The sequence below is a fragment of the Bos mutus genome, chromosome 16 (assembly GCF_027580195.1).
Source record: "Bos mutus isolate GX-2022 chromosome 16, NWIPB_WYAK_1.1, whole genome shotgun sequence".
NCBI classification, from domain to species: Eukaryota; Metazoa; Chordata; class Mammalia; order Artiodactyla; family Bovidae; genus Bos; species Bos mutus.
The window spans coordinates 44484157-44511341 of NC_091632.1; the positions used below are offsets into that span (position 1 = coordinate 44484157).

At 48.1% G+C, this 27185-nt stretch overlaps 1 protein-coding gene across 1 annotated transcript in view; it reads left to right on the plus strand.

Moving 5' to 3' along the window:
• TNFRSF8 (TNF receptor superfamily member 8) overlaps positions 1 to 27185 on the plus strand; it is a 77119-nt gene that overhangs the window by 40390 nt on the left and 9544 nt on the right. Inside the window, exons 7-13 of the mRNA XM_070385272.1 lie at positions 979 to 1095; positions 3853 to 4005; positions 13493 to 13586; positions 13856 to 14001; positions 15835 to 15936; positions 16070 to 16123; positions 23441 to 23466. Of these exons, the coding sequence (XP_070241373.1) occupies positions 979 to 1095; positions 3853 to 4005; positions 13493 to 13586; positions 13856 to 14001; positions 15835 to 15936; positions 16070 to 16123; positions 23441 to 23466 (692 nt within the window). The remainder of the gene's footprint in view (positions 1 to 978; positions 1096 to 3852; positions 4006 to 13492; positions 13587 to 13855; positions 14002 to 15834; positions 15937 to 16069; positions 16124 to 23440; positions 23467 to 27185) is intronic.

The window sequence follows — 27185 nt, forward strand, 5'->3', positions numbered from 1 at the left end:
CACCATTTATCAAATCAGTTGTCCTTTCCTCACTGTTTTACACGCCATCTTTGTTGTAAATCAAAGGTCCATATTTGTATGGGTAGGATTATCTGTTTTATAGGTAGTCATGTGTGTATGTTAATCCCAATAGCCTAATTTATCCCTCTACCCATTTGGGTCTTCTTTAAATTCTCCCAATAATGTTTTATTATGATTTGTGTAGAGATATTTACATCTTTTTGTTAGATTTCTACATCTTTGGTATTTTTGTTGATAATACAAATGATATCTTTTTTCAATACTTCATGTGCTAACTTTTTTATTGTTAGTACTAGTTTGAACTGTGTGAAATGCCAATATTTGATTATTTCTGTCCTATCTTAAACAGCAATTTCTGTGGTTCAGTGCAAATATATAAACATTCAATTGATTTTGATATAGTGACGTTATATCCAACTATCTTGCTAAAATCACTTATTCCTTCTAATAATGCATCTACAAACTCTTCGGATGCTCTGTGCAGTCCGTGGTATCATCCGTCCATAAGTGCTTGATGTCTTCCTTTCTAACCTTGCTCCTTTTGATTCTTTTTCTTGCCTTATTGCACTGCCTATGATCTATGCGACCAAACTGAATAGAAGTTGTGATGGTAGGCGTCCTTGTATCCTTGTTGAACTCAAAGAGAGAGTGGCTACCAAAGTTTTGAGCTGGACAGTGACAGAGCAATGAGACTGGGGAGAGGACTCTGGCAAAGGGGAGGGGCCAGAGATAGAAGGGTCATTTTGGGGGCAGTTAGTGCTCTTTTCCTGTGTGGCGTTAGACACATCCCTTCCCTCTCTGAGCCTGAGGACTCCCTCTGGAGGACTACTTGACATGTGCAGAGTTTGGGAGCTGGTCATGGAGTTGGGGGGCTTCAGTGATGGAGGGTGGGATAGGGTGAGGGTGAGGCCTCTGCCAACAAGACTTGGCCTGGAGCTTCTTTGCTTCTTTTCCCAGGGCTGACCCTGCAGCCCCCGTGCCCTCGGGGGTCTGCTGACTGCAGGAAGCAGTGTAACCACGACTACTACCTGGACAGGGACGGTCGCTGCAAGGCCTGTGTGACGTGTTCAGGAGGTAAGGGCCGTGTCTCTCCTCCTGGGGCCTCTTCCAGAGAGCAGGGATGGTCTTGGAAGGAGAGGCCAAGAATCTGGGGGTGGGAGCCCTGAGTTGGATCTTGGATGCTCAGTCCTCGGGAGCCTGGTTCACTTCACTGGCATTTTTTGAGCAATTGGCTTCTAGTGACTCCCACTGATGATTGTGGGTTTTGATAGCCGTGACCCCCTTTCAGAGAGTTTCCATTCACTCACTCTGTCTTGCAAGGAAGCATTTGTTAATCAGCTACCTGTTTCAAGCTTGTCTCATTATTTTTTGTACCTATCCTATGACGCCCGGATTGAGATTGCCCCCATTTTACAGAAGAGGAAACTGGGGCTTGGGGAAGTCAGGGGACTTCCAGGGCCACAAGCCCTCACAAATGGCAGGGCCAGGATTTGAACCTAGGGCACCTGCTACCAGGTTCTGGGCTCATCACTCACTCCACTGCCTCTCCACTACCTCTCAGAGCACCACTGTACAAGCCCTTAGAGACTGACTGCTGGTGTTCTCCCTGCGGCCAGCTGCCTGCAGCACCTCCAGCTGCCCTGTGAAGTCCATGCAGCTGGCCAGGTCCCAGACTGCCATGGCTGTAGCCCCAGCCCAAGACAGCCTCCACCACCAGGGGGAGGTGTGATTCTGTCTCTGCAGCAACATGGACTGGAGTCAGGGGAGGCCATGTGGGGGAAAGGACATTCTGTTTGTGGTCATTGGAGGTCACTGTTCTGTTTACTAAGGCCACAGAGCAAATTTTCTCAAATCTGAGTGGCAAAAAGCAAACCATTCATTGTAGTCGTGGAGTCTGTGGGTCAGAATTCAGATGTGACACCAGAGGGCCAGCTGGTGTCTGCTCCATGAGGTCTGAGGTTTCAGTTGGAAAAGCTGAAGCTTGAGAGCTGGAATCATCTGCACCTTCTTTGTTCATGGGTCTGGGGTCGACGCCCTCAGATTCTTTCTATGTTGGCTGCTATTTGGGCTTCCTTTGGGTGCTGAACCCAAAGATGAGTTGGTAGTAGAATAGATACCATACTCATTTTTATGACCCAGCTTCAGAAGTTACTCAGAAGGTAGAGAATCTACCTGCAATGCAGGAGACCCGGGTTCCTCTCTGGGTTGGGAAGATCCCCCAGAGAAGGAATGGCAACCCACTCCAGTATTCTTGCCTGGAGTATCCCATGGACAAAGAAGCCTGGCAAGCTAGAGTCCATGGAGTTGCAGAGAGTCAGACACAACTGAGCAACTAACAGACTTTCAGAAATTACATGGCGTAACTTCCACTGCATTCTGCCTCTGAAGGCAGGGGGACAGGTTCCCCCTGGAGTCATGGAAGGGGAAAAAAGTCGAGTTTTTGGATGAGTAAGTGGCCAAGCTCTGGAAGAGCAGACAGACTGCGAGCTATTGCTGTGGCCATTCCTGGAAAAAATATAATCTATCACAGCTGCTGTGTCAGATGAGGAAATAAAGAGATGACTCTGGGCCCCAGAATTCCTTCAAATTGCGTAAATGAAGCCCTGTGAGGCTGTGGAGTAGAGCCCAAGTGCCTGGGGTCAAATCTTGGCTCTAGTGCTTGGGAGCTTATAAACTCAAGCAAGTTTCTTAACCTCTCTGGGCCTCTTTCCTCATCGGTAAAATGGGCATTATAAGAGACCTCTTTCAGAGAGGTGTTCTGAGAGTTAAATAGGTTAACTGAGTTAATCTGGATAAAGTGCTAGAAACACTGCCTCGAACAGGCTTGGTTGTGTTAATACAATGTTATAATCAACAGTGCAGTCCCTTGTCTTTATCATGCAGGGCTTCTAAACCTCTAAGTATCCCACCAGTGTCTTTATTGAGCAAATTGCACTTATCTAATCCACTGATACAGTAATTCTATTTTCACCCGTTAATAAAGCATGCAGAATATCCCTAAACATGTATAAATGCATTATAACATTTGTATTTTATAAAACCACTAACGATTTCTTTTTATTTTGGAGAAAACCCCACTTTTCATCATCAGAATTTTCAAACATCCTCAGAAGTAGAGAGAATCAGAAGTGGTTATGAACTATCACCCAATTTTAAAGAATTATCAAGTCATGGCCAGTCTTGATTCATCTTTGTAGTAAATTGCTAGATACAGATACATACAATAAATACAGTTGACATACTAGATACAGATAGATAGATACAGTTGACATACAATAACAGTCACATGTTTAAAGTGTGCAGTTTGATAAATCTTGAGATGTGTGTGGCTGTGAAACCATCACCACAATCAAGATAATGAACTGTCTGTCCACCTCCCAAAAGGTTCCTTAAGCTCCTTACCATCCCTCCCCCCATTCCCTGCCCCTACTCCCATTCCCAGGCATTTGGTATGCTGTCACTATGAAAGAGTTTGCATTTTCTGGCTTTTTCTAGAAACAGAATTATAGAGCATAGACTCTTTTTTTTTTTTTGGCTGCACTGAACGGCATGCAGGATCTCAGTTCTCTGAGCAGGGATTGAACCTGTGCCCCCTTCAGTGGAAGCACGGAGTCCTAACCATTAGACTGCCAGGGGAGTCCTTATATACACCTTTTTTTTGTCCAACTTCTTTCATTCAGCATAGTTACTTTCTGCACCAAAAGATCTGCTCAACAGAATAATCGAATAAGCATGTGTTCCTGGGCAAATCCGTCTCTGCCCTCCGGGGGTTCTCTGGATTCCTGCCCTCTTCATTCCAGTTCTTCCTCAGGACCCTTCTCTGTCCCCCAGATGGCCTCGTGGAGAAGACACCTTGCACATGGAACTCTTCCCGAGTCTGTGAGTGTCAACCTGGCATGTTCTGCGCCACACCAGTCACCAATTCCTGTGCCCGCTGCGTCACCCGCCCCAACTGCCCACCAGGGATGGTCACCAAGCTCCAGGGTAAGCGGTTCACATCCCCAACCAAGGGGCTGAGCTCTGTTTCCCTACAGCTGTGCCTCTCCCCTCCTCCAACCAACAAAGGACCTTCATTTCTAGCTATTAACTAGGTCAGATTTGGGCTATGGTTTCTCTTTGAATAGTTAGATCCAGGAAATGGTAAAGAATCCAAACTTGGCATTTTGGCAAGAGTTTCTAATCATTGTTTTAAATTATTTAAAAGTTTTGTTATTCTTCTCCTTGAAATTATTGGGCTGGTAAAATCTTGACTTGCTTGCAAGGTTGTTTTATTGACTCAAGATAGATCAATATAAAGCTTATGAGGAAGCTTCCAATTCAAATGGTGGACATTTGCCAAAGTGAGAAAAAGTATAAACCCTCGACAGCAGACAAAATAACAAACAAAAAAGAGTTCATCAGCAGATGAGAGAGTTCAAGGACTTTTTAGAAGGTGGAAAACAGATGGCAGGGTGGTAACAAATGTAACCCAAGTAGAGGAAAACCACCCCAGAATTCACTCCTTGAGGCTGGCAGAAAAGTGAGGGTAACCTGCTCATAAGACCCCCCGGGGAGGCTCTGGGCTCAGACCAGGTAAGTAAAATGAAGGATAGGGGTGGAGCAGAGAATTAGAAAGTGCAGTAAGCTGCAACTTCATCTCCAACATAAAAATTAAAAATGTGTAACAATCTGCCTGCAAAGCAGGAGACCCAGCTATGATTCTTGGGTCGGGAAGATCCCCTGGAGAATAAACTGGCAACCAACTCCAGTGTTCTTGCCTGGAGAATTCCATGGGCAGAGGACCCTGGCAGGCTAAGCCCATGGGGTGACAAGAGTTGGATAAGAAAATCCCATGGATGGAGGAGCCTGGTGGGGCTGCAGTCCATGGGGTCACTAAGAGTCGGACACGACTGAGTGACTTCACTTTCACTTTTCACTTTCATGCATTGGAGAAGGAAATGGCAACCCACTCCGGTGTTCTTGCCTGGAGAATCCCAGGGACGGGGGAGCCTGGTGGGCTGCTGTCTATGGGATCGCACAGAGTCGGACACGACTGAAGCAACTTAGCAGCAGCAGCAGCAACTAAACCACCAACAATGCAAAACCAACCAGCCAAAGTGCAATCTAAAAAATAAATGAATGTAACAACAATGACAAAACACGCAGCAATGATATACCATGGGCTCTGACCGGTCTGAGAGATGGTGCCTGAGTTTTTATATCCTGGTGAAAATGATCAAATTTTTGTCTAACAACACTGAAGGACTATCTAGCGATAACTAGGTATTGGCCACTCTGGTGCTAAGCCCTCTTTGCTTGTGTCTTTGGGAGTACACCGTCAGTAGGCTATTCCTGCCCAGTCACCCTGAGTGAAAGCCTTGCAACTCACACTCCCCACCCATGATCCCAGAGTTCCCAGGCAGGCCTCCTGCTGAGAGAAGAGACCCGTGGTGAAAAGGACATACTAATAGCAGAGTAGAAGAAACCCCACCTGCTGCTGGAATGTTCAGCGCTATTCTTTTTATAAATATGAATGAGAAGTATAGATCTTCCGACTTATAAGGAAAAACAGCAGTGTGAAGGAAAATAACAGGATACACAAACAGAAAAACTTACTACCAATGAAGCAATGATGAACCCAGGAATGGAAGAGAAAATAATTAGTGTCCACAGAAAAATTCCAGAAGTTACAACCACAGAGTGATAACAGAAGGCAATGAAGAAGGAACAGTAAGAAAGTAGAAGACAAGAAATGACTTTTAGAAAGTGTTACCAATCTTGCCTCTCAGGCCCCAATTCACCTATGAACCTTGCTATGCAATAAGAGATTAGTCTCTTCACACATTTTCTCCTTGTGCATGTGATTCTAGTATATGACAGTAGAGGGCACAAGAGGACCACTGCAGAAGAAACGAGGTGTTTCTTGACTGCCTTTGCTTTTTCTTGTTCTTGCTAGAGAGTCTATTTCCAGGGCCTGTGGATGGGGACATGTGGTGGTGCCCTGACCCGGTCATCCTTCCAGAGTAGGCAGTCTCTTGGCAACCTCACGATGGGACTTAGATTGAAATGACCTACCAAGAGCAAAGCAGGATGAATGAAGAGTACCACACCTAGACATAATGGATACACACACGTGCATGCCTAGTTACATCCGACTCTGCGAGTCCATGGACTGTAGCCTGCCAGACTCCTTTATCCGTGAGATTTTATAGGCAAGAATACTGGAGTGGGTTGTCATTTCCTTCTCCAGGGGATCTTCCCAACTCAGAGATAAAAGCTGCGTCTCTTGTGTCTTCCTGCACTGGCAGGAGATGCTTTACCACCAGCGCCACCTGGGAAGCCTGATCTAAAGATGTACCACCATTTATTTATCCATCCACCAGCTGATGGACATTTTGCTTGTTTCCAGTTTAGGGCTACTATGAATAAAGCAGCTACAAATGTTCATGTATGGGTTTTTGTGTGGACATGCATTTTCATTTCATGGGTAAATACCTAGGAGAGGGATGCCTGGGTCATTGTGCTGGCCTACACAGAATGTCTTTTCGGGTCAGATCAAAGCTGGCCACCTGTGATCTGACCCAGCCACCTCTTTTTACGGGTGGAGGGAACCATGGGTAGAGCCAGAGGTAGAGCTGGGACACAGAGATCCTGAGTCACCCCCAAGTACTCTCCACTGGACCACACCAGCTCCTTCCTAGTTGACCAGAGAATTTTTTAGCTTAATGCAATTATGTTTGAAAGCAGATTAAAAATATTTTCATGGAATTCCCTGGTGGTTCAGTGCTTTGGACTCAAAGCTTTCACTGAAGGAGCCCAAGTTCAATCCCTGGTCAGGGAATTAAGATTCTGCAAGCCACACAGCATGGCAAAAACAAGAGAGGCATTTTCAGACATAAAAGGGCAGTCTGCTTCCCCACAACCCCATGTATCCTTTCTTAGAAAGTTACTTGAAGATGTAATCCGGTTAAATGAGGGGCAAAAAGAAAAGCCATGAAATCTAGAAAACAGTGGCTGCATCCCAGGAGAGCAAAGAAGGGAAGTCCCAGAATGACACCGGTGCTAAAGACATGACAGCATCTGATTGAGCCTCATCAGAGCAGGAAAGTGAGGGGTGGCAGTGAATCGTCTGCAGGAATAGAAGTTAGAATGGCGGTCAATTTCATGAGTAGTAGAGCTGAACAACTTGAGGATATGGTAAAGGCACATTATTCTTTCATCAACAGAAAAGAAAAAAGGCAATTGAAAACTCTAGGGAAAGTAAAAAGCTGACAAAAAATGTGCAGCTCAAGTATGAAGATGAAAATTTCATCTAATTTTAAGCCGTTTCTGGGTGTATGGGGACAGATTCCATTTGACCTTGATGCTAAGACCGTTCTCCTTTAAATGGCCCAAGGATCAGGTTTGGATTTAAAGAGAAGTATTTAAGTCTGATGAACAATATCTTTTTTTGTGTGTGTAATAAAGTTTTATTAAAGTATAAAGGAGATAGAGAAAGCTTCTGACATAGGCATCAGAAGGGGGCAGAAAGAGTACCCGCTTGCTAGTGTTAACAATGAGGTTATATAATCCAAAGAATGTCTGGAGGTTGTAAAGACCTCATCAGACCTACTCCCATAATTTACGTTTTAAGATAACACTGTCCTCAGGCAAGATACATCCTTGTAAAGACCAGGTCTACTCCCATAATTAACATTTTAAAATAACAGAAGGTTGAATCCAAAGACTGTCCTTAGGCAGGATACATTATTGTTATATAATCCTAAGGAATGTGGAGAAAGAAAAGAAGTTTGTCCTTTTTTCCTCCTTGAGAATTCCAGACCCCTCTCTCCTTGGGGACCCCTAGACTCCCTATCAACCTGCCTAGGAACTGACTCTCTCATTCCCCCCTTTTCTTTTAGGAGAATTATGTTGCCTAGGGAAAAGGGGCGTCGTTCTCAGTCCATAACTACTTCCGAGCTGACAAGGGGCGTTGTCCCTAAATTGGTGAGGCAACATATTCTCCTAATCCTCATATTGAGGATATCTGATCCAGGGGCCCCAAATAGTAGCTGGAGGAAGCTACAGCAGTAGCAGGAGTTTGAGCAACCATTTGTAACTTAAAAGCTTTCATGCGGCTAGAAACAAATCCAGTTATACAGTTACAGATGCAGGGAGCAAACAGCAAGAACAAAACAATCAGAATCAAAACTAAAAGTCACATTATGTCCATAGTTAAAGTACAAAGTGTTGCACCAGTCCATTTTAGGGTTGGTAGATGTCATCAGATGAAGAAGAGGCATCGCATGTGATTGTTGTCGAAGGTATTCACAGACTTGGAGAAAGTCTTTTCCTTGAAATGGGGATGTCCACCACGGGAAGCCTTCCACTGACGAAGAGGGGAGCACTCCGCAGACCCAGCAGTTTATCCTTTAGATCCTCCCGAGCATGGCCATGCAGTATCACATAGGAAGACCAGGTGTGTCTTCTTTAAGCCCTGGGGATCAAATCTATCCCAGTTTTTCAGGATACAGTTCAAAGGAGTGAGGCTGGAATTGTTAGCTCCCATCTTGTCCTGAAGGATCCCGGACGAGCCCCCAGGATGAAAGGTTGTTGTTCAATCACATGAATACACCGGGATTCTTGGCCCCCGGAGGAGAAGAATTCAACCCGGGGCCAGAGCCAAGGCTTGATCGCTCAGAGCTTTTGTGTAATAAAGTTTTATTAAAGTATAAAGGAGATAGAGAAAGCTTCTGACATAGGCATCAGAAGGGGGCAGAAAGAGTACCCCAACAATATCTTTTTTTTAAGTTTCTAAGTGGGTCTAAGAGCAGGCATGTTCCTTCCTGCTCCTTCTCCCTACCCCCAGCCCCACTTTCCAGTGAGCCTTTTCCAGAGAACACAGGCAGATTAAGTAGGGGCTAAATGATGTCTTCTGTTGACCTTCAGATCCAAAGGAGGAAAAAAGGGGAGAATCAGTAACTAACTCATGGAGGAAGGAGGAAGGTTACGGCGAGGTTATGGTAAATACATACAGAGAAGGGATGAGAGGCACCCAGGAGTGCCGGGCCCAATTTCTCTGCTTAGAGGAAGGACAGCATTTCTATTTCTGGGTTCTGTTGCAGGTTGCCTTAGAAGGGAGGCTGCCTTGAAGGGAGGTCAGAGGGTGCTAACTGGGTGGTGGTGTTGTTCAGTCAGTCACTCAAGTCGTGTCCAACTCTATGCAACCCCATGGACTGCAGCACACCAGGCTTTCCATCACCATCTCCCAGAGTTTGCTCAAACTCATGTCCTTTGAGTCAGTGATGCCATCCAACCATCTCAGCCTCTGTCTCTCCCTTCTCCTCCTGCCTTCAATCTTTCCCAGCATCAGGGTCTTTTCCAATCAGTCAACTCTTTGCATCAGGTGGCCGAAGTATTGGAGCTTCAGCTTCAGCATCAGTCCTTACAATGAATATTCAGGACTGACTTCCTTAAGGATTGACTGGTTGGATCTCCTTGAAGTCCAAGGGACTCTCAAGAGTCTTCTCCAACAGCACAGTTCAAAAGCATCAATTCTTCAGCACTCAGGCTTCTTTATGGTCCAACTCTCCCATCCATACATGACTGCTACTGGAGAAACCATAGCTTTGACTAGATGGAGCTTTATTGGCAAAGTGATATCTCTGCTTTTTAATATGCTGTCTAGGTTTGTCATAGCTTTTCTTCCAAGTAGCAAGCGTCTTTTAATTTCATGGCTGCAGTCACCAGTTGCAGTGATTTTGAAAGCCAAGAAAATAAAGGCTGTCACTGTTTCCATTGCTTCCTGGGTGTAGCTACAGTTAGTGTTCTTGAGCAAAAGAGCTCCTCCAGTCCTCTCCAAGTCAACTCTCACTGAATCCCCAGGACATCTCAGATACAAGTAGAAATTATCATAACAATTGCATTATTTGCCTCATAGCCCAAGGTCTCCGGGCTTCAACTAATTCAGGTAATAGTCTGGTGACCGCATGGAAAGACACAGTGTCTTTTTTTTTTTCAATGTTTTTTAATTTACTTTTTTAAAAAGAAATAATTCTGTTTATTTATTTTGGGCTGTGCTGGGTCTTTGTCGCTGCAAGGGCTTTTCCTCTAGCTGCGGTGAGTGGGGGCTACTCTCTAGTTGCGGCATGTGGGCTTACTGCAGTGGCTTCTCTTGTTGCAGAGCACCGGCTCTATGGTGCGTGGGCTTCAGTAGTTGTGACTCGTGGGCTGTATAGCACAGGCTCAATAGTTATGGTGCATGGGCTTATTTGCTTCGCAGCATGTGGAATCCTCCCGGATCAGGGATCCAACCCGTGTCTCCGCATTGGCAGACAGATTCTTTACCACTGAGCTACTAGGGAAGTCCCAATTTGCTGATTTTTAATCGCTTTACAATATTGTGTTGGTTTCTGCCGTGTGTGTGTGTGTGTGTGTGTGCGTGTGTCAGTCACTCAGTCGTGTCCGACTCTTTGCAACCCCACAGACTGTGGCCCGCCAGGCTTCTCTGTCCATGGGATTTTCCAGGCAAGGATACTGGAGTGGGTTGCCATTTCCTTCTCCAGTGGATGTTCCTGACCCAGGGATCGAACCTGGGTCTCCTGCATTGCAGGTGGATGCTTTTCCGTCTGAGCTACCAGGGAAGTTTCTGCCATGTATCAACATGAATTGGTCATATAGGTACGCCCCCTCCCTCTTGAACCTCCCTGCCACCTCCTACTGTCTATGTGAAAACCTCCAAAAAGTGGAGGGTTCCTCAGTTCAGTTCAGTCGCTCAGTCGTGTCCGACTCCTTGTGACCCCATGAATCGCAGCACGCCAGGCCTCCGTGTCCATCACCAACTCCCGGAGTTTACCCAAACTATGTCCATCGAATCGGTGATGCCATCCAGCTATCTCATCCTCTGTCGTCCCCTTCTCCTCCTGCCCCCAATCCCTCCCAGCATCAGGGTCTTTTCCAATGAGTCAACTCTTTGCATGAGGTGGCCAAAGTACTGGAGCTCCAGCTTCAACATCTGTCCTTCCAATGAACACCCAGGACTGATCTCCTTTAGGATGGACTGGTTGGATCTCCTTGCAGTCCAAGGGACTCTCAAGAGCCTTCTCCAACACCACAGTTCAAAAGCATCAATTCTTCAGTGCTCAACTTTCTTCACAGTCCAACTCTCACATCCATATATGACCACTGGAAAAACCATAGCCTTGACTAGATGGACCTTTGTTGGCAAAGTAACGTCTCTGCTTTTCAATATGCTATCTAGGTTGGTCATAACTTTCCTTCCAAGGAGTAAGCGTCTTTTAATTTCATGGCTGCAGTCACCATCTGCAGTGATTTTGGAGCCCCCCAAAATAAAGTCTGCCACTGTTTCCACTGTTTCCCCATCTATTTCCCATGAAATGATGGGACCAGATGCCATGATCTTAGTTTTCTGAATGTTGAGTTTTAAGCCAACTTTTTCACTCTCCTCTTTCACTCTCATCAAGAAGCTCTTTAGTTCTTCACTTTCTGCCATAAAGGTGGTGTCATCTGCATATCTGAGGTTATTGATATTTCTCCAGGCAATCTTGATTCCAGTTTGTGCTTCTTCCAGTCCAGCGTTTCTCATGATGTACTCTGCATAGAAGTTAAATAAGCAGGGTGACAATATGCAGCCTTGACGTACTCCTTTTCCTATTTGGAGCCAGTCTGTTGTTCCATGTCCAGTTCTAACTGTTGCTTCCTGACCTGCATAAAGGTTTCTTAAGAGGCAGGTCCTCAGGACCCTACTAATCCAAGAAGAAAATTAATCCTGGCCTTACTTTCTCTTCAAAATGTTAAAATCAGAAAAAACCTGAGAGGCATAATGAGAGCTTTTTATAAGAGAAGCATGGGTAGGTGGGGGGTTTGCTTTGTATCACTTAAGGGAAGGGGTGCCCCCCACCCCCCCGTCAGGAACGTAGGAGTGGAGAGGGCTAGTAGCCAGGCTGGACCTACTTCAAATATGGGCCATTTCCTTCTGCCCTAGTAAAGTAGTTAATCATAAACTTGTAAGAAAATGCTCAGTCCCCAGTAGGAAGCAATGTGGTCCCATGAAAAGTGCTCAAGGCTGGGACTCGGGAGCCCTGATTTCTGGTTTGAGTTCGGGCTCTGTGGTTCTCTCCGTCTGTGAGAAGGGGTGGCTGGGTCACATCAGAAGTGACTGTGCTTGAACTGCTCCTCAAATGCATTCTGTCAGCACAGTGACACAGCCTTCCCCTTCCTAGGTACTCAAGTGAAGTGAAATTATGTTTTTGCAAAGACTTGTACACAAATACTCATAGCTACCCAGGTGGTGCTAGTGGTAAAAAAACCCGCCTGCCAATGCAGGAAGCTTGAGAGATGTGGGTTCGATCCCTGGGTCAGGAAGATCCCTTGTAGAAAGGAATGGCAACCCACTCCAGTATTCTGGCCTGGAAATTACTTTCTGTTACTCTAGATTAAGTTTTTGGGGATATTTCCGTAAAATGTATTCTTCTGTGTCTGGCTTCTTTCACTGAGCTTTTGAAGTTCATCCATGTTATAGCTGTATTAACACGCTTAGGCACTCCGTGGTGTCCGACTCTTTGCCACCCCATGGACTGTAGCTTGCCAGACTCCTCTGTCCATGGGATTCTCTAGGGAAGAATACTGGAGTGGGTAGTCACTCTCTTCTCCAGGGGATCTTCCCGACCCAGAGATCGAACCTGGGTCTCCTGCATTGCAGGCAGATTCTTCATCGTCTGAGCTACCAGGGAAGCTCCCAGCTGTGTTAGTACTTCATTTCTTTTATTGCCATACAGTATTCCAGCATTCAGAGATACTACATTTCACCATCCAATGGGCACTGGGGTCATTTCTGCTTCTTTGATGACTCCATCTCCTCCCTCCCATCTCCGGGGCTTCCCCACCTTTTGTTTCCTCTGCTTAGAAACTCCTGCTCCCACTCACATCCTAGCACCTCCCTCCTCAGGGAAGCCTCCCTAGTGAGACGAGATCGAGCCTGCCATTACAGGGACCCCACCTGCCTTCATGTGACACCGAGTCTATGAACCCCACCAGCCGATTGGCCCCCAAGGGTGCAAATCTTTTCTGTTTTTCTCACAGCTCTGTCCCAATTCCCAGCACGCAGCAGGTGCTCAGTAAAGAGTTGTTGCTTGGAGGGAAGGGAGCAGAGAGGGAGGAAGCAAGGAGACAGCCAGGACACAGACTTGGGTCTGCCCGGCTGCCGTGTCCTTCCGGCCCCACGGTGCTGCCTCCCTGGAAGTCACCAGTCCTGATGCGTCAGGCCCTTTGGCACTGATTTTTTTTTTTTTTAATTTAATTTAAAAACTTGAAGTATGGTTGATTTACAAGATATTAAATATAGCTCCTTGCTATACAGTAGGTCCCTGTTATTTATCTCTTTTATATATAATAGTGTGTATATCTGTTAATCCCATTTCCCAGTTTATCCCTCCCTCCCCGCTTTTCCCTTTGGTAACCATCCTTGCCACTGTTTCTAACCCACTCCCTGCAGGTATGGCTGAGACAGGCACCACCTATGAGCCACTTCCACCAGGGAGCCCTCCTGACTGCAGCACCAGCCCGGAGGACCGTGAGGCGCCTGCCAGGTGACTCCTTGGGCCCCTTGGGCCTGGGGGTGGGGGCAGCCGGCTAGGGATGGCAGTGGGGCTTGGGCTGGACCTTTAGGCCACGCCCGCAGGTCATTTTGGAGAATGTGAGTCTATGTCTGTGCTGGCACCGTGGAAGGCCAGAAGGCCTAGAAACCCAGGCCCTGCCCTCGAAGTGCCTGGCGGACACTGTTGGCAGAGGAGCTGGGGTCTCAGACCTCTGTTTCCATCTCAGCCATCCATCTTACCTCTGGCCTCTCTCTCTGCAGCCCCACCCCCTCCTTGGTCTCCCTGGCTGACTCCTTGACTGGTAAGGAGCATGGAGGGGGTGTCACCCACGCCTGGGAGGACACCCCAGGCTCAACCAGTGCTCCCATCTCCTTCTCCTCCACGGGAAAGCCGGCTCTGGTTTCAGGTAATGATCACCCCCATGAAGCAGGGCCTTCCTCCCTGGGGACCACAAGGAGGGAGGCTTCTCACTGGGCAACAGCATCACTTGGTGGGGGGAGGTGGGGCTTGGGAAGTCCTGGGAACAAAGTTGACCCCAGGTCTTTGGCTTCTTGATCTGGAGCTGTGGCTCTGTCACTTGCTACAGATTATTCCTTGATTCTTCTGAGCAGGGATTTTATTCTCAGCTTCTTCTCCACGGCCCGTAATTGCTACTCATGAAATATTTGGCGACTAATCCCATGACCTTGACTGGGCTTCCCTGGTGGCTCAGTGGTAAAGAATCCGCCTGCAGTGCAGGAGATGCAGGTTCAATCCTTGGGTCAGGAAGATGCCCTGGAAAAGGAAATGGCAACCCACTCCAGTATTCTTGCCTGGAAAATTCCATGGACAGAAGAGCCTGGCGGGCTACATACAGTCCATGGGGCCACAAGAGTCGGACACGATTGAGTGACTAAACCACCACTACCTCATGATCTTGACTAGTTTCTTACTTCCTTTGAGCTTCAGCTTACTCACCTTTTAACGTTGTAACAGCGTATACCGCAAAGGGCAGTAAGCAGAGAGTGATATACAGGGGCATTACCGGCTCCCGGCATGCGATTTTAAGGACTTGCAGTTCTAGTGTTGGACACTAGGCGGCGGTAGTTCTCAGCCAGCAGCCCTCCGCGAGGTCCTGGATTTGGCAGTTTAGCAACTTGTTAGAAAAATAAATTACAAGTCTCCCCCAGCCAACTGAATCAGACTCTGCATTTTAACATGGTCCCCCGGAGATTCATAGGCACAGGAACGTCTGAGAAGCACTTATCTCGTACGTGTTGTTACTGTTCGTTCGCTAAGTCATTCTTAGCGGGCAAGGATCCTGGAGTGGGTAGCCATTTCCTTCTCCAAAGGATCTTCCCTGACCCAGGGACAGAATCAGTGTCTCCTGCATTGGCAGGTGGATTCTTTACCACCGAGCCACCAGGGAAGCTATTGGGTACATGCTACTTTTTTAGCACCTAAACATGGATTTTAAAAAATAATAACTATATGTTGATTTTCATAAGTGACAAAGGGGCAAAAAAAAAAAGAGGCAAGTACTAAGAGATAATGAAATACATCCAGATAGTGGTTAACAGCGTGGGCTCTGGAGTTGCGCTGGCCTGGCCTGAGCTATGATTCCAACCCTCTGGGTGACCTTGGGCCTGTTAATCTTTGCAAACATCAGCTTCCCTCCATTGTAAAATGGAGATGGTCATGGTGCCCATGGCATAGGGCTGTTGACTCCTCATTCAAGGAGCACTTGCTGAGCGTGCTTATGTGCGGAGTAGATGTGCCTGCCCTCGTGGAGTTTCCAGTCTAGAGGAGGGGCTGGGAGTTGTGCCAGACTCCTAACTTCACCCTCTCGGTTGCTCTGCCTGCCAGCCGCCTGGGACTGGGCCTCACACACGCCTTCCTCCCCAGTCCCCTGATGTCATCCTACTGGACCTCAATTCCCTCTTCATTCTGCCTCCTTGACTCTCCATTTCTCCCCCACTAGCAAGGGTTTGTGCATTCTTCAACTCTTTAGCTCCCCCATGGGCTTCCCAGAGCCAGACAAGAAAGGACAGGTGGGTGAGGGCTGGACCAGATAGCTACAGATAGGATCTGGGTTTCTCTTCTGGCTTGGGAAAGGACCAGGTCCTGTCAGCAACAGTGGAGTCTGTGTCCAGAAGGAGGAAGCAGGCTGGGGTGAGGGCTGTGCTGTGTGGTTGCTGTAGGGCCCCTGGCTCCCTGCCAGGATGTCAGGGTGCGAAGGCAGGGCACCTCTGTGTTCCAGGACCTGTGCTCTTCTGGGTGATTCTGATGCTGGTGGTAGTCGTCAGCTTCAGCTCCTTCGTCCTGTGCCACCGGAGGGCCTGCAGGAAGTGGATTGGACAGAGTAAGTGCCTGTATCCTTGGGGCCCTGGGAGGGCAGGGGGCCCTGTGCTAGCCTGGCCTGGGTCCTTTTCCCGTCCTGCCCGCTGATACCCTCTGAGGCTGGCACCCCAGTCCTCCTGCTGCTGTCATTTCAGAGCTGCATCTGTGCTACCAAGTCCAGACCTTCCGGCCCACGCTGGAGCCTGTGGGTGAGTGTCCAGGGATCCAAAAGCGCTGTGCGTGGCTACACCGCAGCTCTGCACGGGGGGCCAGAACTCCCTTGGGGCTCCCTCTGTGTGTGGGGTTCCCACAAGCTGTTCCTCCTTTCTGTGCAACCTCGTATGTGATGGGAATATAATGTGGGTGGAAACTGTGACATGTTCCCTTCAGCGTCGGATGTGGTCTGGGCCCAAAGCTTCAAAAACTCACCTTGTCCTTCGTTCTCTCCTTGGCCGTGCCCTCAGGAGAGGCCTTCCCTTCCTCTCTTCTCTCTGTCCCTCCTTCCCAGCCTCCTTGTCATTTCCCCCGCCCTTTCCCTCCTGCTGGTGCCCAGGGTGTAGGGGTTGGGGTAGAGGGAGCAGGCTAACAGGGCTAGAGTCTGATTCTGCACTATGAGCTACATGACTGGGTGAATCACTTAATTCCTCTGTGTCTCAGTTTCCTCATCTGTACCAAGTCACTCAGTCGTGTCCGACTCTTTGTGATCCTATGAACTGCCAGGCTCCTCTGTCCATGGGCTTCTCCAGAAAAGAATGCTGGAGTGGATTGCCATACCCTCCCTCCAGGAGGTCTTCCTGACCCAGGGATTGAACCCATGTCTCTTCTATCTCCTGCATTGGCAGCTGGGTTCTTTAGCACTGCCTGGGAGGTGGGGTCTAATTCAGAGAGTGGGTGTGTGGGTCCATTGTGGCGGGGCCTGTTGAGCGCTGTGTGCAGAGCCTGCGCGCAGTCAGCATTCGCAGATTGTGGCTGCTGTTTGCTGACAGCTCCCCTGTGTCTGGGGCCTTTTTTCTCACCAGGAGTCCAGGCCTTCCTGAGTTCTCGGTTGATCTGAACTCTTCTCTCTGATCCCTGGCCAGCCTCCAGACCACCTCTTCTAGGCAGCCTTCCATGCCCCACCCATTCCAGGCAGCAGACTCAGCTCTCACCTGGCAGGGGGCTGGAGGGGCGACGCCAGCCATCGTGTGCCAAGTATCTCTTCTCCCCTGGGTTACATCTTTCAAGGCAGGACAAGGTCCTCTTCAACATGCCACAAGCATTGATTGAGCACCTGCTGTGTATGGGCCCTGACCACAGGGGAAGGAGCAAACACAAACGGTTTGAGCTTCCTTTCTGGTTTCAAGGCAGTGTCCTATGACGGTCTCACAGACCCAGAAGCCCCACGGGAAATGGGTGATGCTCTTCATTTCGTAATGAAGAGATGAGACCCAGGGCCACGCTGTCTGTAGTTGCCATAGCCAGACTCAGGAACTGGTCCTGGAGCCGGCAGGCCTCATTGGCAGAGGTCTCAGTCCTTTACCCTCTTCCTCCCCACCCCACCCCCCGCCATGGGCTGTCCACCACCCAGTGCCCAGCCTGACACCCAGCGGTCAACTCAGACCTCCTCGCCCCCCACGTCCCCAGACCCCACGGAAAGCTTTGCCCTAGCCTGGCTTCTGACTTGGGCCCCTGAACACAGTGTGTGAGGCGTGTTTTGGGTTTGGTGAGTTTCACAAGCAGGTGCTTGTGTTCTCTTCGCAAGGGGGCTTTTTGTGTTTTGACAGTTTCAAGCCTTTTTCCATGAGCTGTCAGGCTCAGTGTCTCATTGAAACCTGCGTTTGCTTTCTTGACATTTTTCTAGTATTAGAGTTTCCATTGCTGTCAGTTTATTTTTTTCTTCAAACCTCCATGATAGCAGTTTTGTCACACACATACAAAAAAAAAAAAGAGAGAAAGAGAGAAAAGACAAAAAGCACCTTCTCTTAAAAAGTCAGACTTACCAGGAACTGAGCCTGGGGCTCAGTGGTGTCCACCCTGTTTGGTGCCATTTCTGGCGCACTGGCTTCCGATGGGTCCTTGGGGGTCTGGTTCCCAGGGAAGGAGGTGACGAAGGATGCAAAATGTGGGTGGACTGAGCAGGGTGGGTGCAGTGGGAGCTGGAGGGGTGCAGGAGTCTTTCTGCACTTGTCCGTTCCTTTGTGTATCCGCCCTGCACTTCCTAGTGGCCCTGTGCTGGGTCCGGCAAGTGGCCCTCCCAAGCTTTCTGACCAGCTCAAGCAGAGTGGGAATAATCTGGCCTCAGTCCCCCTGGTCTCAGAACTCCAGGGCTCAGGGAGCCCAGGTGTGGTTAGCAGTGATCCGGACTTGTGGATTTAGCAGGTGGATCTGACTTGGTGGCGTGTGTCCTCGGGGGCAGGCATCTCCATAAGTACACATGTGTTCTCATCTTATTCCTCCCAGAGGCCTGTTATACCCATTTCTCAGATGAGAAAGCTGAGGCACGGGAAGATGAAGAAGCTTGTCTAAGGCCACTTGGTTAATGAGCAGTACGACCGACCAGGATTTTGTTGGTGGTGCTGGCTAGATTTTTGCTTAAAGGGTACCCTGGCACTGTTGACACCTGCCCGGGATCTTCCTTTGCTGTGGGGATTGTCCTGTGTGTTACAGGATGCCAGGCAGTCCTGGTCTGTAGACCCACCAGATACTAGCAGCACCTCCATCTGTGACAGCCAGCAGTGTCTCCAGGTACTGCCACATGTGCCCTGGAGGGGAAACGTCTCTACTGGTTGAAAAACACTGGCTGAAAGTCTCTTAACCCTTCATTTAAAAAGACACTGTCATCATTACTTTATCTGTTACTTCAGGCAGTTTTAAGTTGGAAACATTGCTTTGTTTTGAAACAACTTCAAACAAACAGAAAGGTACGGTGAACGTATTTTTCCTGAACTATTTGAGAGTAAGTTACTGACTTCATGTGTTTTTACCCCTGAATACCTGAGTGTGTATTTCATACAGCCGCAGGGAAATCATCAACATCAGAGAATTCGCTTTGCTGTATCTCCACCAACTAGGTCTCAGACCCCAGTCTGGTTTCTTCGAACATTGATAATAATACCTTGAATGCAGTCCAGCCTCTCCTGTTGCATTTGGCCACCATGTCTTTGTCCCCTCTAGTCTGAGTTTCTCCCTCCTGGTCATGACCTTGCCATTTTGGAAGACTGTACCAGTGATTCTGTGGCTGCCCCTCAGCCCGGGTTTGCCTGACTCTGGAGTGAGGTATCTGCCCCATCCTCACTCCCGCCAGGTTTCCCTTTGTCCCTTCCCCTGCATGTTCACCACAAGCCCTGGATGAGCGGGTGTCTGCCAGCCTTCTCCACCATGCAGTCCTATTTCCTCTGTGGTCATTGCTAAGGGGAGGGGAGGTACTTTGAGGCTCTGTGAATAACCAGTGCATCATCAGCCTTTCCTCTGTTTCTGTATGTTTGTCTGTCTGGATGTGTGATTCCTTTCTTAGTCTGCTGTCGTTGTTACTTAATTTGATGTTCAAATTGTCCCGGGTGAGGCCAGTGAGGGCCCCTTCAAGCTGGCTCCTGTGTCTTTTTGATTCCATCTTTCTGTGTTTGGGGCTCATCTCTTTTTAAAATCTGTGTTTTTGTTTTTTTTTTTTAATTTTTCAATTGAAGGAAAAAAAATTTTTCTTTTCCTTTTTTTTTTGGCTGGGCCATGCGGTCTGTGGGATCTTATTTCTCTGACCAAAGATCAAACCCCAGCCCTTGGCAGTCAGAGTGCTGAGTCCCAACCACTGGACCGCCAGGGAGTTCCCTGGAGCACTCCATTACCATGTTCCCAGCTTAGCTTGTAATAATTCCCTGCCCCTTCCTGGACTGGAATCTAAGGCTGCCTGTTGCCAAACTCCTTCCTTGGGTCTGTTCCACTTCCCATAGCAGCCAGAACCCCAGGCCAGACAGGGGATGGAACTGACAGCAGAGAGCAACAGGGATGGAAAGGATGGATAACTCGTCAGAACCCATGTGCTTGGCTTGAGCAGCCCTCAGAGCAGCTCTGGGAAGCCAAGCACTTATCTATGGGGATGGAGGGGGCCGCCGATGCCCAGTTTGTCCTTGGATTTGTGTCCTGGGACGCTGGACACATTTGTGAGAAGATTGCGCTTATTCCAAAAAAGCAAGATTGCCAGTGAATGAAGACAGGGAACTGAAGCAAAATTTTTGAGGGAAAAAGCCCTTACGAAATCTGACCTCTGCACTTGGCACCGTTCGTTCTAGGTCTTTATTAAAGAACACAGGCAGGTTGTAACACGGCTATAGGCCGAGGTTGATACCATCTGGATTCTGCCTTTTCACCTTGACATTATTTTATGCTGGTTTCTGAGAGACAGTAGTGAAATCTGGTTTTCTTTTCGGTGTGATGGAGTGTCAAGCCACGGGAATATCCCGGGGCTCCCCTGGTGCTAGGGAGCATTTTAGCCACCTTCCTTTTTGTTTGTCTCCTTCCCTTTTTAATGTTGTAATTTAAAAAATCTAAACAGACTTCATTTTAAAGAAAAGTTTTAGACTTACAGAAAATTTGAGAAGTTAGTGGAAATATAGCCCACACCCAATTTCCTCTATTATAAACATCTTATTCTACTGCAGTACGTTTGTCACAATAAAAGCAATACCGATACACTGCTGTTCTCTGCAGCCCATACTCTGCTCAGATCTGCTTGACTCTGCTAGCATGCTTCTGCTGCTCCAGGATCCCGCCCAGGACACTGCTTTGCCTTTGTGCCTTAGGCTCCCTTGGCCTCTGACAGTTTCTGGCCTCCCTAGCTTTTGGTGACCGCGGCAGTTTTGAGGAGTGCTGGTCAGTTAAGTTATAGGATGATCCTCTGTTGGAATTGGTCTAGTGTTTTTGTCCTGATTAGATTGAAGTCAAGGATTTGGAGGAGGAAAACCATATGAGTTCAGTGCCATTTTCATCACAACGTATCAAGAGTATGTGCTCTCAAATTAAAATTTGAAAACAATTATTTTTTGGTTTAGTAGACAGGATAGAACTCCAGTGTCCCTAGCCACAAGTGACTAGTTCCACTGTGAAGTAAACAGTGGGGCCTCAATTTTGAAGACATTTGGGGAAAGGGAAAATTGGCTTTCTGTTAACTGGCAAAATGTTCTAGTGGGACTCTGTTTATGTTAAAATGTGTTATGTTTTGTATGTGCACATATACGGACCAGGGGGCTAAGATGGTAAAGAACCTGCCTGCAATGCGGGAGACCTGGGTTCCATCCCTGGGTCGGGAAGATCCCCTGGAGACGGGAATGTCTACCCACTCCATATTCTTGCCTGCAGAATTCCATGGACAGAGGAGCCTGGTGGACTGGGCTGTATAGTCACAAAGAGTCGGACATGACTGAGCGACTAATATTTTCACGCTTTCATATATGGACCAGAGTCTCTGCTGAGTTTATACATTAAGAAATGATGGTTGATGGAATCTTGATTTTTGTTAACTTATCCCAATAAAGCCTACAGAAACTCAAAAACGTAAGAAAGAGAGAATATGCTCTCAACATGATTGCTTCCTGGGCACCTTCTCTTCTGAGGTCTCATTTAATCTTCATAAAAACCCTCTGAAGGGGCATGATCTTGCCCCTTTTCCAAACGAGAGAACTAAGACCGGGAGAGGTGAAGGACTGTGCTGGGGTTGTGCGGCTAGGCAGGCCTCCGATGCAGGACCACTAAGCTGCTTCTTTGTTTGGCATCTGGCTCGTTTTCAGTTTTTTTGCTTATTATAGGCTCCACTGCTGTGCACAGCCTGGTTACTTTCCTTCAAGTTATTTCCTGAGGGTGTGTCCCCAAAGAGGGATTACTAAGTCAAAGTGTGTGAAGTTTTCACTGCCAGATGGTTCTTGAGAAATGAGAAAGAGGGAACCAGTTCACAGGGCATGAGCAGCTGTGTTCCTGTTTACCCACATCCTCTCCAGGACTGTGTCTTACCAATTTTGTTTATTCTGTCTTTTTACTTTGTCACATATTTTCTCCCCTCAATGACTCTCTGCCAAATGACAGTTGGCTGTTTGCAGAACTCAGACATCACTCTCAAAGGATAAAGATTTGGCTTCTCTGACTTCATTTAAAAGAATGTGCCTCAGGCCGGACAACATTTCTCAAAATGCTGGCTCAGGCTCTGGACAGTGGCTACCTTGTGGGAGAGAGCCACGAGCCTCCTAAGGTGACTGCTTTGCTGGGAATAGCAGTTCCCAGATTTGTTTGTTAACTCAGTAATCAACCATTGTGTCATTTTACACATGTGTTCTTTTGACCATGATTCTGATCCATTTCCCCTTTAGACACTTTACCTGCGGACGGTCATTTAAAATGGACATGGAAGATTGTCCCCCAAAGTGACCTGGTGTCTACACAGCAGGTTCAAATTGCCCATCATGTTGTTTTATCATGGCTGGTTGGCCCCCAGTGTGCATTTCCACTAGGATTTCAGAAGGCTGGTTCCCCAGAGCAGCTGAGGTCAGACAGAGTTCCCGAGGTGACTCAGCTGGCTGGCCTCCTTATATGCGAGTTCTCTGGTCAGATGTCCACACCTAAAGGCAACAAAAGTTAAGACCCTGTAGGTGGTCCCCTTGGGAGTATAAGGGGCCGTGCGCTCCCAGAGGACTCAGCGCCTGGGAGCTGACTCACCCCAGTGTAGACACGTCTCGGTACCATCTCTAGCTTTTCCAGTTGGACATCTGGTTGTGGTTAAGGGTCAACATATACTTGGCCGTGACCTGATGCCCTGTTTAAATCGAGAGAAAAGTTGGAGAGGAGGGTGGAGTTTAGGGTGAGAAGTTGAAGGTTGTCCCCTGAGGATCACTGTGGCCTGAGCCCGCACTATCGGAAGTGTGATGACCAGTGAGACTGGTCACGTGGACTGTTTCGGGCACACGTGATAGAAGGCTGAATTCATGCTGGCCGGAGCCTAAAGGGCTCTGTGGCCATCTGGCTTTAGGCATGCCTGACTCGGGGGCTCAGAAAGGATCCTCAGGACCTGCCACCCTCTCTCTATCACCATGAGGTCCTCCTGTGTGGGTTGAGTTTCACATGTTGCTCCGGGGGGCTCTGGCCTCTTCTGCCCCTGGAGGCCACCAGGCGATGGCAACAGCCACAGACCAGCTTCTGACCCTGCCAGAGCCTCTTCGGCTCCAGCTTCTGACCCTGCCAGAGCCTCTTCAGCTCCAGCTGGGTGCACACTGGTCTTGAACCACTCCTGTGCGTGTGTAGGAGTGGGTGGATGGGGAGGGGTCCGGTGTGCTGAGGGGCTTGGTGGCTGGGAGAGAGATGACTGCCCTGTTCTCTGGCTGCCCCTGGGAAGTGAGGCCCTGTGCCCCGGGCCTGAAACCCATCCACTGTTCTCCAGAGTGAGGTCTGAGGAAGGACCAACTTCCACCCTGGGGGCAGTGGAGGAGGCACTTGCCTGCAGTGGGGTGGGGCAGGGCCAGGCAGCTGCCAGATGCCCCTTGGTGAAGTGACTGCTCTTTGTCTCCTTGCAGATTCCAAGCCGGGGAGGAACCCGATAGTAAGTAGCCTCTCCCTTGCCCCCATCCCAGCTTTGTGCCCCTACATGTGACTCCTCCTCCATCAGAGCTGCTGGTTCTGACAGTGACTGGGTGGGTCCTTTCCCTCCCACGGCCCAGATGCAGGTTCCCCTGCAAGTTCAGGCTGGGGCTGCCCCACGCAGGGAGCTCTGAGCGCGGTGGGGCCTCAGCCAGGCCCTGGCCAGGGATGCGCAGCTCCACCCCCACGGCAGCCTCGGCTCCTGGCTCATCCCACCGGGGACTTCCAGAAGGGCCTGCCAGACAGCAGGTCTGATTTTGACCATTTGGGTGCCAGGTGTGGTCTGAGAGAAGGCTGGGTTCATTTTCCCCTTTGTCCTTCAATCCTCTGTGAGTCTCAAAGCTGGGATGTCAAGTCAGTAGCACAAACTTTTGAAACTTTAGGTAGCATATATGGAGCACCTGGTGCTCCCAGGTGGCGGAGTGGTAAAGAATTCGCCTGCAATGCAAGAGATGCAGGTTTGATCCCTGGGTCGAGAAGATCCCCTGGAGGAGGAAATGGCAACCTACTCTAGTACTCGTGCCTGGAGAATCCCATGGACAGAGGAGCCTGGCGGGCTACATGGGGTCGTAAAGAGTCAGACGTGACTGAGCACATGTGCATGCAGGGAGCACTTCCCGCGAGCTAGGCTTCTGGCTTTCTCCAAGTTGTTCCCGTTTGTCCTGGCAACACACTGAGGTTGGTACTGTTGTCCTGTTGTATAGGAGAGGAAACAGAGGCCCAGACAGGAAAGGCGATTCCGCAGTTGGAAAATAGATCAGCTGGGATTTGAGGGCTGGTGTGCGTGACTCCAAAGCCAGTGCTCTGGGCTGTTACCCTGAGCTGCCTCCTAGCAAAGCTATCTTCACCCGCCTTTTATGATGCTCTCGCTGTGCCAGGCGCTGGGCTGGGGGCTTTGCACATGTTACCGCCGAGCCTGCGGGCATCCTGCGTGGGCCGTGCGCACCAGGTCCTCTCCAGGCTTCGCTTGGGCCCTGCTCTGTGCCGGCCTCTCAGGGGCAGCGCAGGGACCAGTGAGGGGGCGTGGGGAGAGGAGCGGCCCTGCTTTCCACAGCTGAGAGGGGCAGGACGACACATACCGTATGGCCAGGTCTCAGATGTGTATGGTTTGCCCACTTCCCCCCACACTTAGCAGTTCTTCCATTCCTTTCTTTTTTTTAAATAGTATTTTTAAGTTTTATTTATTTGGCTGCCCTGGGTCTTTGTTGCTATTATGGGCTTTTTCGAGTTGTGGTGAGCAAGGGCTCCTCTCTAGCTGTGGTGCACAGGCTTCTCATTGCAGTGGCTTCTCTTGTTTCCGAGCACAGGCTCTAGAGCACGCAGGCTTAAGTAGTTGTGGTGCCTGGACTTAGTTGCTCTGTGGCATGGGGAATATTCCCGGACCAGGGATTGAACCTGTGGCCCCTGCGTTGGCAGGTGGATTTTTTACCATATCACCAGGGAAGCCTCCATTCTCTATTTTTAAACATAATAGATGGAACCACAATACAGGTTCAGTTTCAAATCATGAGAGATCACAGTCAAACATGCTTGAGTCAGATAAGCTGCTGTTACGATATCAAGAAGTTTCATGAAAAAAGTATTTAATGATTTGTAAGATACGAACAAAGCTAGTGGAGGTGATGGGATTCCAGTTGAGCTGTTTCAAATCCTAAAAGATGATGCTGTTAAAGTGCTCCATTTAATATTCCAGCAAATTTGGAAAACTCAGCAGTGGCCACAGGATTGGAAAAGGTCAATTTTCATTCCAATCCCAAAGAATGTTCAAACTACCACACAATTGTACTCATCTCACACGGTAACAAAGTAATGCTCAAAATTCTCCAAGCTAGATTTCAACAGTACGTGAACCAAGAACTTCCATTGGATTTAGAAAAGGCAGAGAAACCAGAGATCAAATTGCCAACATCCATTGGATCATAGAAAAAGCAAGAGAATTCCCGAAAACCATCTACTTCTGCTTTATTGACTATGCCAAAGCCTTTGACTGTGAGGATCACAACAAACTGGAAAATTCTTAAAGATGGGAATACCAGACCACCTTACTTGTCTCTTGAGAAACGTTATGCAGGTCAAGAAGCAACAATTAGAACCGGACATGGAACAACAGACTGGTTCCAGATTGGGAAAGGAGTACATCAAGGCTGTATATTGTCACCCTGCTTATTTTACTTAATATGCAGAGTACATCATGTGAAATGCTGGGCTAGATGAAGCACAAGCAGAAATCAAGATTGCCGGGAGAAATATCAATAACCCCAGATATGCAGATGATACCACCCTTATGGCAGAAAGTGAAGAAAAACTGAAGAGCCTCTTGATGAAGATGAAAGAGGAGAGTGAAAAAGTTGACTTAAAACTCAACATTCAGAAAACTAAGATCATGGCATCCGGTCCCATCACTTCATGGCAAATAGATGGGGAAACAATGGAAACAGTGACAGACTTTATTTTCTTAGGCTCCAGAATCACTGTAGATGGTGGCTGCAGCCATGAAATTAAAAGACGCTTGCTTTTTGGAAGCCTATGACAAACCTAGATAGCATATTAAAAAGCAGAGACATTACTTTGCTGACAAAGGTCCCTCTACTCAAAGCTATGGTTTTTCCAGTAGTCATGTATGAATGGGAGAGTCGGGCCATAAAGAAGGCTAATCACTAAAGAATTGATGCTTTTGAGCTGTGGTGTTGGAGAAGACTCTTGAGAGTCCCTTGGACTGCAAGGAGATCAAACCAGTCCATCCTAAAGAAAATCAATCTTGCATATTCATTGGAAGGACTGATGCTGAAGCTGCAATACTTTGGCCACCTAATGCAAAGAGCTGACTCATTAGCAAAGATCCTGATGCTGGGAAAGATTGAAGGCAGGAGGAGAAGGGGACAACAGAGGGTGAGATGATTGGATGACATCACCGATTCAATAGACATGAGTTTGAGCAAGCTCTGGGACATGATGAAGGACAGGGAAGCCTGGCATGCTGCAGTCCATGGGGTCGCAAAGAGTCATATACAACTGAGCAACTGAACAATAACAACAGCAAAGATAATCAAATATATTTTGGCCACATGGACCAGTGCATAAATAGTAACTTCTTTAAGACTACCATCTTTTAAACTTCAAACTATTTTAAAAGAATATGAAGGATTATGTAACTGTATTTTTGGAATTATTCAAACTCATTCCCTTTTGAAGCTTGAAGGTAAATGGTATTTACGTTAGAACATTTCATGAGACCACTTCTCCTTGGCACTTATGGAAAGGTCAAAACTGAAACCAACATTTTCCTGAAACATATCTGTTTTTAGTACATTACTGTGATCATAAAAGACTGCTGTCCCAGGAGCAGGGGAGTTGGGGTGGGCCTAGAGCTGACACTTGTAGACTGAGCAAACATGTATGGATTCCAAAGGGAGACACTGGGTTCTAGTATTGGCCGGACACTTACTAACTAACCCTGAGCAAGTTACTTGACTCTTCTGTGCCTCAGTTTCCTGATCTGTAAAATGGGGAGATATTAACTGCCTTGTAGACTAGTTGGGCTTCCCAGGGGGCACTAGTGGTAAAGAACCACCTGTCAATGCAGGAGACATAAGAGACTCGGGTTCCATCCCTAGGTCAGGAAGATCCCCTGGAGGAGGGCTTGGCAACTCATTCCAGTATTCTTGCCTGGAGAATCCTATG